This window comes from Enhydra lutris, unplaced genomic scaffold (assembly GCF_002288905.1).
Source record: "Enhydra lutris kenyoni isolate GAN:26980312 unplaced genomic scaffold, ASM228890v2 scaffoldscaffold26, whole genome shotgun sequence".
Lineage (NCBI taxonomy): Eukaryota > Metazoa > Chordata > Mammalia > Carnivora > Mustelidae > Enhydra > Enhydra lutris.
In genome coordinates, this window is record NW_019154110.1 from 1,058,276 (window position 1) to 1,073,383 (window position 15,108).

General features: G+C 42.3%; 1 protein-coding gene across 1 annotated transcript in view; it reads left to right on the forward strand.

The window, feature by feature from the left end:
- Positions 1 to 15,108, forward strand: part of LOC111151376 (methyltransferase like 16) — a 78,409-nt gene that overhangs the window by 57,064 nt on the left and 6,237 nt on the right. Inside the window, exons 7-8 of the mRNA XM_022509360.1 lie at positions 6,180 to 6,249; positions 7,525 to 7,614. Of these exons, the coding sequence (XP_022365068.1) occupies positions 6,180 to 6,249; positions 7,525 to 7,614 (160 nt within the window). The remainder of the gene's footprint in view (positions 1 to 6,179; positions 6,250 to 7,524; positions 7,615 to 15,108) is intronic.

A 15,108-nucleotide genomic window follows, 5' to 3' on the forward strand; every position in this document is an offset into this window, starting at 1 on the left:
GGAAGCAGGCTCCCTGCAGAGCACAGAGCCTGATGTGGGGCTCGATCACAGGACACTAGGACCATGACCTGAGCCGAAGGCAGAGGCTTTAACCCACTGAGCCACCCAGGTGCCCCAATAAATAAAAATCTTTAAAAAAAAAAAAAAGGCATTATTTCTTTCTGTTACAGTGTTTTTAAGCTCTAGCATTTCTTTTTAGAATTTCCATCTCTCTGCTTAAATTGCCCATCTGTTTTTGCATGCTTTCTGCTTTATCCATTAGAGCCCTTTAGCATGTTTAAAAAAAAAAAAGATTTTATTTATTTGTCCGAGAGAGAGCTCGCGCACAAGCAGGGGGATGTGGCAGGCAGAGGGAGAAGCAGGCTCCCTGCTGAGCAAGGAGCCTGATGTAGGACTTGAACCCAGGACCCTGGGACTAAGGCAGACACTTAACCAACTGAACCACTCATGTGTCCCCAGCCCTAAGCATCTTAATCATAATTGTTTTAAATTCCTAGTCTGATAACTCCAGCATTCTTGCCATGTATGGTTCTAATGCTAGCTCTGTGTCTTCAGAGTGTTTTTTGACTTTTAGTATGTTTTGTAATTTTTTCTTAATAGAAGGACATAATATACTGGGTAAAGGAACTGCTGTAAATATAAATAGGCCTTTGTAATCTGGTGGTGACGTGTGGGGAGAGGGAAACATGTCCTATGAGTAGGTCTCGGTCTTTTAGTGAGCCTATGCCTCTGGATTGTGAACTCCACACATACCTCCTCCCCCCTCCCTTGTTGGGACAGGATTGTTAGAGTGGGCTGGAGTTGAATGATGCCATTCTTCTAGGTTAGTTAGGTTCTCATAATACCCCAAGAGGCTAGAATCTGGTTAAGTAGTTTCTGTTGAGCTCAGGCCTTGTTAACAGGATGCTCTAACCTATTTCAGAATTACCCCTTTTTCCCTTTCTGTGCTGGAAGCACAGAGATGTTTTTTCTCCCATATTCATTGTGAGAACCTGGTCAAGCTCCTGGAGGTACTATTCACAGAAGTGTGGGGTCCTAATGATGGGGTCTTCCTCGGGTTTTTATTCTTCCAACTTGTCATTGCTGAGTCTCCAGCAATTTGTCAGTTAGAATTCGGGTTTCCCTAGCTTAGCACTGATTCCCATGACGGTTTTGCTCCTGGATTTCTGCTCTAGTGAGTTGTGGTTCTTTGTATTCACTTTTTGGTCTCTCTAATTTTAGAGGCAGTTCTTTCCCCTTTGAGTTGCTTCTGTTAATGATCTAGGAAGAGTTGTTAGCTTTTCAGATGGCTAGGCTTTTTACTTAAACAGTGTAATGACTTCCAACTTCTTATATGTTGGACTAGAAACTAGAAGTCTCCCTATATATCTCTTTCTATTTGTTTATTAAGGAGTTCCTTATATATATTGGATACAAGCCCTTTATCAGATGTGTTTTGCAAGTATTTCTTCCCAGTCTGTGGTTTGCCTTTTTATTTTTATAACAGTGTCTTTTGAAAAGTAAGCTTTGGGTACCTTGGTTTAAAATCAGCTGATCATATAAGTGAGTCTATTTCTGGACTACATTCCGTTCTCTCAATCTGTATGTCTATATATTTTTTTTTTTAAAGATTTTATTTATTTGACAGAGAGAGATCACAAGTAGACAGAGAGGCAGGCAGAGAGAGAGAGGGAAGCAGGCTCCCTGCTGAGCAGAGAGCCCGACGCGGGACTCGATCCCAGGACCCCGAGATCATGACCTGAGCCGAAGGCAGCGGCTTCCACTGAGCCACCCAGGCGCCCTCTGTATGTCTATATTTATGCCATTACCATACTGTCTTGATATCAGAGCTTTATAGTAAGTCTTGAATTCAGTAGTGTAGGTCCTCCGATTTTGTTGTTCTTTTTCAAAAAATTGTTTTGGCCTGGGTGGCTCAGTTGATTAAACAGCTGTCTTTGGCTCAGGTCATGATCCTAGGGTACTGGGATCAAGCCCCGCATCAGGCTCCCTGCTCAGCAGAGTCTGCTTATCCCTCACCCTCTGCCTGCTGCTCTGCCTACTTCTGCATGTGCCCGCGCGTGCTCTCTCTCTCTCTCTCAAGTAAAGAAATAAAATCTTCAAAAAAAAAGAAAAAAATTGTTTCGACTATTTGAAATCTTTTATTTCTATAACTTTTAGAATTGGTTTCTATGAAAAAGCCTACTGGGATTTTGGTTGGGACTTTATTGATTTTATAGATCAAATTGGAAAGAACTGATAGCTTAAAACGTTAAATCTTACATCCCAACATGGTGTAGCTCTTCATTTAGATCTTAGAATTCTTTCAGCAGTGTTTGATGGTTTTATTGCACATACTTTGTTAATTTTATTCCTAAGTATTTCATATATTTAAAAGCTATTGTAAATTGAATTTTTAAATTTTAATTTCTAGTTTACAGAAATACAGTTGATTTTATATTGAGCTTTTATTCTGTGACCTTTCTGAATTCATTTATTCTAGTAGCTTTTCCCTAAATTTCAAAGAATTTCCTACGTAGATGATCATGTCTTCTGTTTAAAGAGACTGTTTTCTTTCTTGTCAGTCCACATGCATTTTGTCACTTTATTGTATCGACTAGAATCTCTAGTATAATTTTGAATAGAAGTGGAGGGTGGACATCATTCCTGGTGTCATCATATTTTTAAACATTTTATGTAAGATTTAAATATTTAAGAAAACTATGATTCTCTTGTTACTGTTTTTTAGTTAATTATTATTATATCCCTTTTCTGAAATACCACTTAATGTGTGTTGCTTTATAGTGTCCCACAGGTCACATGTGCTGTGGTTTTTTTTTTTTTTTTCCCCAATCTTTTTTTCCCCCAGTGTGCTTTATTTTGGATAGTTTCTATTGCTGTGTCTTCACAGGTCTTTTCTTTTGCAGAGTCTAATATGTTGTTAATCCTATCCAGTGAATTTTTCATTTCAGGTATCATAACTTTCATGTCTAGAAGTTCCATTTGGTTGGTTTTTATATCTTCCCTCATGCTCCTCACCATGTCTGTGTTTTGTTATGGAACATATTTCTAAGAGTGGTTTTAATGTCCATCATCTGCTAATTTCATCATCTCTTATTTTTTTATCTGTTTCTAATGATTGATTTTTTTTTTATCCTGGTTGTAGTTAATTTTCCTGCCTCTTTTACAAACATCTGGTCATTTTTTATTGGATGTTAGACATTGCAAATCTTACATTTTGGGGTATTGTATTTCATTGTGTTCCTTTAAAGAATGTCAGATTTTTTTTTTTAAAGATTTTTTATTTATTTATTTGACAGAGATCACAAGTAGACAGAGAGGCAGGCAGAGAGAGAGAGAGAGGGAAGCAGGCTCCCCGCTGAGCAGAGAGCCCGATGCGGGACTCGATCCCAGGACCCTGAGATCATGACCTGAGCCGAAGGCAGCGGCCCAACCCACTGAGCCACCCAGGCGCCCCAGAATGTCAGATTTTTTTTTTTTTTTTTTTTTATTTGAGAGAGACAGTGAGAGAGAGCATGAGCAAGGAGAAGGTCAGAGAGAGAAGCAGACTCCCCGTGGAGCTGGGAGCCCGATGCGGGACTCGATCCCGTGACTCCGGGATCATGACCTGAGCCGAAGGCAGCTGTCCAACCAACTGAGCCACCCAGGCGTCCCCAGAATGTCAGATTTTGATGCTTACTTAAGTTACTGGTGATCTTTGATCCTTTTGAGTTTTACTTTTAAGCTTCATTAGGGTAAATATAGAATAGCCTCTATACTCATTCTAGGACTCCACTAGATAGATGCCCCTTTTATTAACAAGCACTTTCTGCTCTGGCCAATAGAACTGCAAACTAGTCTGGTTATGTCTGGACTCCAGTTGTTCAGCTTATTATTTTCTGGGAATTTTTTTTTAAGATGTATTTATTTATTTTAGAGTTGGAGAAGGGAGAGGGAGAGAGAATCCTTAAGCAGACTCCCTGTTGAGTGTGGAGTCCCTATTAGGGCTTGGTCCCAGGACCCTGACATGACAAGAGCGGAAATCTAGAGTTGGACACTTAACCAACTAAGACAATCAGGCGCTCCTCTGGGAATTCTTTCCCTAGTCTGAAGTTCCACCTCACAGGTGCAAATCCTTATTCTGCAGAATATCCCAAGGAGGGGCACTGGGTGGCTCCGTAGGTTAAGCATCTGTCTTCCACTCAAGTCATGATCCCAGGGTCCTGGGATCGAGCCCAGCATCCGGCTCCCTGCTCCTCAGAAGGCCTGCTTCTCACTCTCTCTATCCCACTGCTTGTGTTCCCTCCTTCGCTGTGTCTCTCTCTGTCAAATAAATAAAATCTTAAAAAAAAAAAAATATTCCAGGAAATTTTTCTGCAGATGCCCAGAATTCTCTCTCTGTGCAAGTCCTTCCTCTCTTATGTTTTGCTCTTCAGGTCATTTCTGCCTGGGCCTTTGAAATCCAGTCTGTCGCTCACCAGTTCAAGATTATTGGGCTCTATTTGAGATTCCTTTCCAGGCATTGCCCCTTGGAAATTTCCTTCAGGCAGTATGCTCTGACAGTTATGGGACTCACCTGGTTTGTTTCTCTCCCAGAGGTTATAGGTCTTCCCTGCAGTTGTCCAGTGTCTGAAAAACAATTATTATATATATTTTGGTAAGTTTCCTGGTTAATTATGATAGAAAACATAGTAGTTAATTTTTCATAGACTAAATTCTATGTTTTGTTTGGTTTTTTTTTTTTAAGATTTTTTATTTATTTGAAAGAGACACAGTGAGAGAGGGAACATAAGCAGGGGGAGTGGGAGAAGGAGAAGCAGGCCTCCCGCCGAGCAAGGAGCCAGATGCCCGGCTTGATCCCAGGACACTGGGATCATGACCCAAGCTGAAGGCAGCTACTCAATGCCTGAGTCACCCAGGCAGCCCTAAATTCTATGTCTTTTTGACTAGACAATCCCTTTAACTAGTTCACTCCCATCTTTTACCTTTTAACTAGTTCACTCCCATCTTCTCCCCATTCCCACTTCTAGATTTATGTTTACTAATAAAAGAAATTGATTTCATATTCTTTTGAAATAATACATATCCTTAAATCCTTTGCAGGTGAGGTCATCTCAAAACTATAGGTCCATGTCAGATTTTACAATTTTTTTTAAAAAGATTTTATTTATTTATTTGACAGACAGAGATCACAAGTAGGCAGAGAGGCCAGCAGAGCGAGAGGAGGAAGCAGGCTCCCTGCTGAGCAGAAAGCCTGATGCGGGGCTCGATCCCAGGACCCTGGGATCATGACCCAAGCTGAAAGCAGAGGCCCCAACCCACTGAGCCACCCAGGTGCCCCTAGATTTTACAATTTTTATTAAGATGGTCTAGGGGATTGTTTATACTTATTTTAGTTGAGGTGTAATTTGACATACAACATTGTAGTACTTTCAGGTATACATGTTTTTACTGTTATTTATTAAATAATTTCTGTCCTAGAGCTAAATGGCCTTTATTCTGAGTGTCACAGGGGAGAGCTCTCTCTTTTTCACTCTTTTTTTCCCAAACATGTACATTCCTGAATCCTTGGAGAGGCTTAGTGGGTTTTGTTTTTTAAAGTTGCTTTGGGTTTGTTTTCCCTTTTTTTTTTTTTTTTTTTTAAATTTTTTTTTTTTTTTTTTCAGAGAGATCACAAGCAGGCAGAGAGGCAGGCAGAGAGAGAGGAGGAAGCAGGCTCCCCACTGAGCAGAGAGCCCGACGCGGGGCTCGATCCCAGGACTCCGAGATCACGACCCGAGCCGAAGGCAGCGGCCTAACCCACTGAGCCACCCAGGCGCCCCTGTTTTCCCTTTTTTAGTTTTTATTTTTTCACGATTTTATTTATTTATGTGAGAGAGAACATGAGCAGCGGGGAGGGCAGAGGGAGAAGCAAACTCCCCACTGAGCAGGGAGCCCTCCTAATACATGGGACTTGATCACAGGACCCCAGGATCATGACATGACCTGAGCTGAAGGCAAATGCTCAACTGACTGAGCCACCCAGCTGCCTTTGTTTTCCTTTGCTAGGTTTGCTCTTTGTCTAAATATAATTTTTGTTATTGTTACTTGTAACTTAACTCAAAATTTTTTGCTGTTCTCATTTTGTTCGTGTGAAAAATGCTTAATTAGAAAATGTAACCATATAAACGGTGTTTTACTTCTCTGATTTTTTTTCTTCCTAGGTGGTATAGCTGTATGCTGGGGAAAAAATGCAGCCTGGCTCCTCTGAAGGAAGAACTTCGCATACAAGGGGTCAGTCTTTGTCGTTATTATTCCGGGGTATATCTACTTTTGATGGTAATTAGAGTATGGGAATTTCCTTTATACCTTAAAACCCTAAATGTGTTTTTTTTTTTTTTTTAATTTTGTAAAAGAGGTTTTTTATAAATTATTTTTATTTTATTTTATTTATTTATTTATTTAAAAAAGATTTTATTTATTTGACAGACAGAGATCACAAGTAGGCAGAGAGGCAGGCAGAGAGAGAGAGGAAGGGAAGCAGGCTCCCTGCTGAGCAGAGAGCCCGATGTGGGGCTCGATCCCAGGACCCTGAGACCATAACCTGAGCAGAAGGCAGAGGCTTAACCCACTGAGCCACCCAGGCACCCCTATAAATTATTTTTAAATGGTCTACTTTGGCAATCATAACAGAGAAAAGATGGGGGAGAACAGGATGAGTACAATGTCAGAGATGTATTAGAAATCAAAAAACCTGGTTCTACCTGCCACTCATTCTACATCTAACTCCTTTATGATTGCAGAAACTGAAGGTTCCATAAGTTAAAGGGGCTTGTTCTGGGTCACATACCTAGTTATCAAAGATCAGCTAGAACTAGAATGATAATCATTCAAGTGTGCTTCTGTTTATGGTGCAGTCCACATGGATTCAGCCCCTTGCTTCTCTATTGAAAAGCAGGTGGCAAATTAACACTGCCCCTGACACCTCTCCCAGTTTATATTGTTTGGGCACAGGTAAGCTTGAGCCAGGCGGCTTTTCAGAAAAGGGGGTCAAATGTGTGGTCAGTGGTAGAAACCAAGTTTCTGATTTCTGGTTTCTTTCAGACATTTTCCCTGTCACACCTTTTCTTTGTTAAAATTCTAACAGCCACAAAGTAGTTTCATTTTCCCCCTAAAATTTGATAGACAAAAGATCGACTACACAGCTTTATCTAGCTAAGCTTTGGTGGCTCTTTTTCCAAAAAGAAAAGAAAAGGGGGAAAAAAAGAACATTTGAACCATTTACCAGTGTTTCTTTGAAGAGCTATGTTATTTTGGGTGTTTTGAATATTTGGACCTTCAAACCAGAACTCTAAATTCTAATATTTTGGGAGAGGAAAAAAAACCCCATCTTTGTTGAAAGAGAATTTATTAATTGATTATTAGACAGCTATGCATAACTGTTTTGGGATAGTAGTGTTCTGTTAACTGATAAAAAGGAAAACGAACAAATAATTAGCATGAGGCAGCAACGCAGACCATTGCTAGAATTACTTCAGTTTAATGAGATGCCATGTTTGTTGGTTTCAGGTTCCTAAAGTCACCTACACCGAATTCTGTCAAGGTCGGACAATGAGATGGGCTTTAGCTTGGAGTTTTTATGATGATGTTACAGTACCAGTAAGTAGAGACTTTGCTTTAGCTTCTCCGAATGCCAGCACATGGTGGGCTATAGTAGGTCAGAAATAAACTAAATATGTACTGCCTCGGTTTCCCTGAAGTTTGTCCCAAATGCTTATTTCGGAATGGGAAGTGGTTGTGAAACAAGACACAGTCCTAGAAGGCTGACTGTGGTGACTGTGGAGCCTTTCTTTGGGTTTGTGCAACACAGTGATTCTTTCTCAGCAGACATAAGTGAATTAGAAATGTGTCTTTAAGGAATTAAAAATTCTGGTAATGTAACCTATAGAAACACCTTGTGGGTATAATTATTCTGTTGGATATTCCTTAAGAATTGAAATTGAAACCTGTTTATTTTCCTTTACTATTGATGCTTTCATAGAGTAGCTATCTCTGGGGTTATTGGTGAATACAGAAATTGCTATTTGGGGTTGTAGGCTTTTGATGCCTACAACCCCAGATAGGGGTTGATTTAGGGATCATTCCAGTAAAAGGTTCTGTGTTAGCTTTAAAATTACCACTAGAATATTGGTGAGTTTTGAAGCTGGGTGGTAGGTCATTTTTCTAGTCTCTCTATTTTGCATATGCTTAAGCTTGAACACTTTTGGGAATAGAATGTTTTTGTTTTTATTTATTTATTTATTTGACTGAGAGAGAGAGAGAGAAATCAAGATCACAAGTAGGCAGAGAGGCAGGCGGGGTGGGGGGAAGCAGGCTCCCTGCTGAGCAGAGAGCCCAATGCTGAGATCATGACCTGAGCTGAAGGCAGAGGCTTAACCCACTGAGCCACCCAGGTGCTCCGGTGCCCTGAATGTTTTTGTTTTTCAAGATTTTATTTATTTTGAGAGGGAAGAAGAGAGGGAGCACAAACAGGAGGGGAGGGGCAGACAGAGAGGGAGAAGCAGATTCCCTGCTGAGCAGGGAGCTCAATGTGGGGCTCTATCCCAGGGTCCTAGAATCATGACGGGAGCCAAAGGCCGAGACGCTTAACTACTGAGCCACCCAGGCATCCCTGGAATAGATTGTTGTAAAAAAATAATTTGTTCCACAAACTTCTCTTTGTCCTCTGTGTTATCATATGTAAAGGAAAAATACTTCTGGTTAGACTGAATAATTTTACTGGCCTGTACTAAGAGGTGGTAGTAGAATAGCATCTGTTTGTTCTCATAGTTCATTCACGGGATGATGGACCTTGTTGCCTGGAGCCTCCCATCTTAAGTTTATGCAAACATTGCTCAGCACTCTCCCTCTTCCCATAGTATTTGTGGAGACCTGGTGCCTGGTACCTGGTCCCTCAGGTTTCTGATCCCCTGTACGTACAGTATGCTTGTTGTTGGGTGCTCAACTCCCAAAGGCTTCGATGCACTTGGTCTTTCAGGTCATCCTAAATGTTGCAGTGTCTGTGAGCCTCTAACCCTTCCTTCACTGCAGAGGAATAGGGACATGTGCAGAACTACAAGGAGACAATTTGCAGGTATTTCTGAGTACATGGGCTCACATTTAAATTTTTTTATTTTTATTTATTTATTTTTTAAATTTATTTGACAGAGATCACAAGTAGGCAGAGAGGCAGGCAGAGAGAGAGGAAGGAAAGCAGGCTCCCTGCTGAGCAGAGAGCCCGATGTGGGGCTCGATCCCAGGACCCTGGGATCATGACCTGAGCCGAAAGTAGAGGCTTTAACCCACTGAGCCACCCAGGCGCCCCTTTGGGCTCACATTTAAAACAGCCTGTCCAGGGGCGCCTGGGTGGCTCAGTGGGTTGAGCCGCTGCCTTCGGCTCAGGTCATGGTCTCGGGGTCCTGGGATCGAGCCCCGCATCGGGCTCTCTGCTCAGCAGGGAACCTGCTTCCTCCTCTCTCTCTGCCTGCCTCTCTGCCTGCTTGTGATCTCACTCTGTCGGGTAAATAGATAAAATCTTTAAAAAAAAAAAAAAAATAGGGCACCTGGGTGGCTCAGTGGGTTAAGCCGCTGCCTTCGGCTCAGGTCATGATCTCAGGGTCCTGGGATCGAGTCCCGCATCAGGCTCTCTGCTCGGCAGGGAGCCTGCTTCCCTCTCTTTCTCTCTCTCTGCCTGCCTCTCTGTCTACTTGTGATCCTCTCTGTTAAATAAATAAATAAAATCTTTAAAAAAAAAATAAAAATAAAATTAAAAATAAAAATAAAAAATAAAACAGCCTGTCCTTTCTGGATTCTGCTATTAGGTGTGCTGCTGGTTGAAATAAGTCTCCCGGGGCACTTGGGTGGCTCAGGTCATAATCTCAGGGTCCTGGGATCAAGCTCTGCATCAGGCTCCTTGCTCATCAGGGAGTCTGCTTCTCCCTCTGTCTGCTGCTCCTCCAGCTTGTGCTCGCTCACTCGCTCTCTGACAAATAAATAAAGTCGTTTAAAAAAGAGAGAGAGAGGGAGAGAGAGAAATCTCCCAGTCAAGTTTGAATGACCTATCATGTGGAAGTCTAGACCCACATCTGAACAATGCAGTAGGGAAACTAGAGGTTAGTGTTTTGAAATGTTTGCTGTTTAAAAAGATGGTTCTAATTTTTTTTTTATCTCCCTATAGGATCATCCTTTCTGTCATTTTCTAGAATATTGGGGCTTTCACACCAAATTGTTAAAATCATTAGTAATGCTTTAGATTATCCCTGTGTAAACACTGGGTTATCCCTGTGCAGATACTAACAGCTGCAGGAAAGTGAAACTGTGCCTGTTTCCAAATGCTTTCTGTTTAACCTGCTTCCCACATTTGTTGGCACCACAGGTAGAAGAGCTTATAATGGGCTCTGGCACTTTCCATGTCATCTCAGGGTCCAGAGTCACCTTTGCCCTTTTGCATAAGTAGCTGTTTCAGATCAAAATATCAAAAGGCACTATGTTTCTGTTTTAGCAGAATCAGTTTATTTTGAAAATGAATCTTCTCCCTCCTTGTCTTTTAGGCCATCCTTGAGCCCTATTTGTAGTTTCAGCCATCAAAGAATGCCTCTTGCAAAGGGCAACAGGTTTCTGCCATGCCAGAGTACTCCCTCCCCACTGCTGCCATCAACCCAAAACTGTTAATAATGCGTTCCCAAGTGTTCCATTAGGTGCACTCAAACTGCTACAGGGAAAATGGCAATTTCTGATTTGCAGTAACCCAGCAACAGTTTCTTAGCACTGGTTCCCTTGATCAGCAGCTGCTTTCCCAGGGGTAGTCCCAGGGCGCTCCTGAGGTTTTCAGTGGGCTGTCCTCTTGGTTCTCCTTCCTTCCACCAGGACCACTCCCCACCCCTTGCTTTTTGAAATGCTCCCCTGACTTCCACCCAGCCCTTGCTCCCTTTAGGGATGGGGAGATAAGAGGACGCTGCTTTCAGTGGGAGGAAGCCAAGGACTAGAGCTAGTTAAGTAGAAATATTGACCTACTTCCCCACCCCACCCCCACTCCTGCCTTTTTAGGGTAAATGTGCAAGTTACTATGGCAACTTCTGTTTTCACTTATCTCAAGCCCACTGACTCTGTTCTGTTAGTGCTGAATGCTAAAAAAAATTCTGATTCAAGTGCCTACAGTAAGTCCATTGCTCATGTCTGGATTTATTTTAGCAACAAAAAGATGAGTCCTAGTGTTGGTAGAATTTTTGTACAATCAATCCTGACTGATGATGAGTATAAGGAAGTGTATTGTGAGGACTGTTCTTTACAAATTTAACGTGCCACTGAGAATGCCTCTTTGTCCCAGCTTCTCCTCTGATTGCTCAGGGTGTTATTTTAGCTTTGCTTTGCTTTCAGAAGTTTAACGCTTGTCAAACTAAGAGGGAAAAATAGTGTGGCCCCAGTAAGTTGTGCACTCTTGGTTTGAGCATTGCCCTGGAACTCCTGATTTAAAAAAAAAATTACCGCCCTGTGTTTAAGACATTCTTTTAAGCCTGGAGACTTTTCTGTCTAGGGAGTAGAACTAGAGGGCTTTTGGAAATCAGGTGGAGGGAAGGGGTCATATTAATCAGGTAACCTTGTTAGTGTCAGAGCTGGGGTCTCCTGGCAATATTTTCCTTACTACTACATAGGTGTATTCACACTGGTTCTAGATAGATTAGGGATTCTGTATTGGATGCCACAGGGGGTTGGCAGCTGGGGGCAGATGTCAGGTTGGTAATTCAGGCCTTTCCCTCCTTTTAATCAGAGCTGATCTGCTTGCATTGATATTATGTATTGAAAGGATTCTGTTGTTAAGTGGTTTGAAAACCAGTACCATACCAGGCTATACCGTAGGCTGTAAAACAGAAGCAATATATCTTTTTTTTTTAAAAGATTATTTATTTATTTGACAGAGAGAAAGAGATCACAAGTAGTCAGAGAGGCAGGCAGAGAGAGAGAAAGGGAAGCAGGCTCCCCACTGAGCAGAGAGCCCGACTCGGGGCTCGATTTCAGGACCCTGAGATCATGACCTGAGCCAAAGTCAGAGGCTTAACCCACTGAGCCACCCAGGCGCCCCAGGTGCAGTGTGTCTTATTAAGGATAACCTTCATTGTGATAATACCAAAGAAAGAACACACCATTTTCTGTCCTTAACAATGACAAGTTTTATGGGTGAGAAACACACACAAGCATTGCTCCGGAATTGCGTCTTAGCAAATGCTGAAATGAATGGTTGGGAGTTAGGGAGTTCCCAAAACAAAAGCAGTTCTGCCTGGACTAGTTAGAGCTGACTTCATGGAGGAGGTGTCAATATCTGACGGGCGCTTAGTAAGTTTTCTTCAAATGCCAAAGGAAATGGTGTAGGATTTGTACTAAGGTGCAGCATTGTGAACAATCAAGTAAAGGTAGATGGTATTATCCCCACTTTCTAGATGAGGAAATAGGGGGCTCTAAGAAGTCAGGCTGGTCCTGCTCCATGTGTCATTATAATTTATCCTTCTGTTGTATGTGTGTGTCTTTTAACATAGGAACTATATATGTACGGTTCAGACCACCACGACTGGCTGGCTCAGTCAGAAGAGCATGCAGCTCTTGATCAAGGGGTCATGAGTTTGAGCCCCGCAGTGGGTGTGGTGATTACTTTGAAAGGAAAGAGAAAGTATTTATTCATTTATGTATCTATCTATCTATCTGGGGGTGGGTGAGGAGGGTAGAGGAACAGAGGGAGAGAATCTTTTTTTTTTTTTTAAGATTTTATTTATTTATTTGACAGATCACAAGTAGGCAGAGAGGCAGGCGGGCGGGGGGGGGGCGGGGAAGCAGGCTCCCTGCTGAGCAGAGAGAGCCCGATGTGGGGCTCAATCCCAGGACCCTGGGATTATGACCTGAGCCGAAGGCAGAGGCTTTAAACCACTGAGCCACCCAGGTGCCCCTGAGAGAGAGAATCTTAAGCAGCCTCCACACCCAGTGCAGAGCCTGACCCAGGACCTGATCCCACAACTCTGAGATCATGACCTGAGCCAAAATCAAGAGTCAGTTGCTAAACCAACTAAGCCACTTAGGTGGCCCCCCCAAAAAATCTTAAAAACAATAAATAAACCGCCCCTTCGTAGATAGCATTCTACATAGACTTTTCTCCCCCTTGCTTTTTTTTTTTTTAATTGACATATAATGTATTATTTGTTTCAGGGGTACAGGTCTATGATTCATCAGTCTTAACATTTCACAGCACTTACCACAGCACATAGCCTCCCCAGTGTCTATCACGCAGTTACCCCATCCCTCCCACCCGCTACCCCTCCAGCAACCCTCAGTTTTTTTTTTCTGGAGATTAAGAGTCTCTTATGGATTGGCTCCCTCCCTGGTCCCATCTTATTTCATTTTTTTCACTTCCTCCCCCCCTGACCCCCTGCCCTGTCTCATATTCCTCATATCGGAGAGATCATATAATTGTCTTTCTCCGACTGACTTATTTCACTTAGCATAATACCCTCTAGTTCCATCCATGTCATTGCAAATGGCAAGATTTTGGGTTTTTTGATGGCTGCCTAATATTCCATTTTGTTTGTATATAATTTACTTATATATGATTTATATTTTAATATATTAATATTATATAATATATACTATAACATATATATAAATTATATATATACATATACAATACACATATACATATATACACACACATACATATATACATATATACACACACATATATATATATATATCAAGAGGCACAAGCTCTTTGGGGTGCTTAGCTGGCTCAGTAGAGCATGTGACTCTTGATCTCAGGGTTGTGAGTTAGAGCCCCACATTGGGTTTAGAGATTACTTAAAATCATTTTTTAAAAAGTCCCAGCACGCCTGAGTGGCTCAGTCGGTTAAGTAATCTGCCTTCAGCTCAGGTCACGATCCCCGGGTCCTGGGATCAAGTCCTTCTTCAGGCTCCTTGCTCAGAGGGGAGCCTGCTTCTCCCTCTGCCTCCCTCTCCCCCTGCTTGTGCTTGATCACTCCGTGACAAATAAATAAAATCTTTTTAAAAAATGATTTAAAAAAAGTCATGGGGTGCCTGGATGGCTCAGTCAGCCTTGGGCTCAGGTCGTGATCCCAGTGTCCTGGGATCAAGCACCATTCAGACTCCCTGCTGGGCATTGAGCCTGCTTCTCCCTCTCCCTCTGCTCCTCCCCCTGCTCTCTCTCTCAATAAATAAAATTTTCAAAAAGTAGTATCAAAAAGGAGTCACATGCTCTATTAACTCAGCCAGCCAGCCAGGTGCTCTGATTTCAGGACATTTTAAAAAGGAACCTGTCAGATTAAGATAGCAATAGATAAACCCACTGAACTGTTTGTTAATAAGGAAGTTACACCCTTAGACAACAGGATATTCAATCCACTTCATGGCAGCAAAGCTGATAACACATTCAAATAAGGCATAGTTGGTAGGGTAGGCTGGCTGTCTTTCTTGGACACTCCCCGTCTATATTCTAGTCAGGTGTCACTGTTGGCCCTTGGCTCTCTTTCTCCAAATAGTTAGAGCCTGTGCAGAATCACAGCTCCCAGGCATTGCGGCTTGTTTCCAGGGGCGGGGGAACAGCAGAACGGCAGGATTCCATTCCTGTGGCCAAGAGTAAGAGCACTCCTTTCCCCTCAAGACCATCCTGGAGGTTGGTGTATCAAAACAAGGAGGCTATGGCCACATGCTCCGCAGATTCTAGTGAATGACACCCTTCCTTTCCTGCAGAGCCTAGGGAGAACTTAATGATTTCATGTATCTTGTGGATTCTTTGGGAGGTTTTGCCTTAGCTGTAGTTAACAACAGAAGCAAAACAGGCAGTACGTGGATCTGTGTCAAGTAATACCTCATTTGGAAGTCTCTTGATTGATTGTATCACTGAGATCTAGAAACTAAAGTAAGAGCAGGATTTAAGAGATTTATAGACAGCCCTGCTAGGTAGAGCCTATTTTAAAATTTAAGAGGGTTAAGCCTCTGCCTTCTGCTCAGGTCATGATCCCGGGGTCCTGGGATCGAGCCCCGCGTCGGGCTCTCTGCTCAGCGGGGAGCCTGCTTCCTCCTCTCTCTGCCTGCTTCTCTGCCTACTTGTGATCTCTG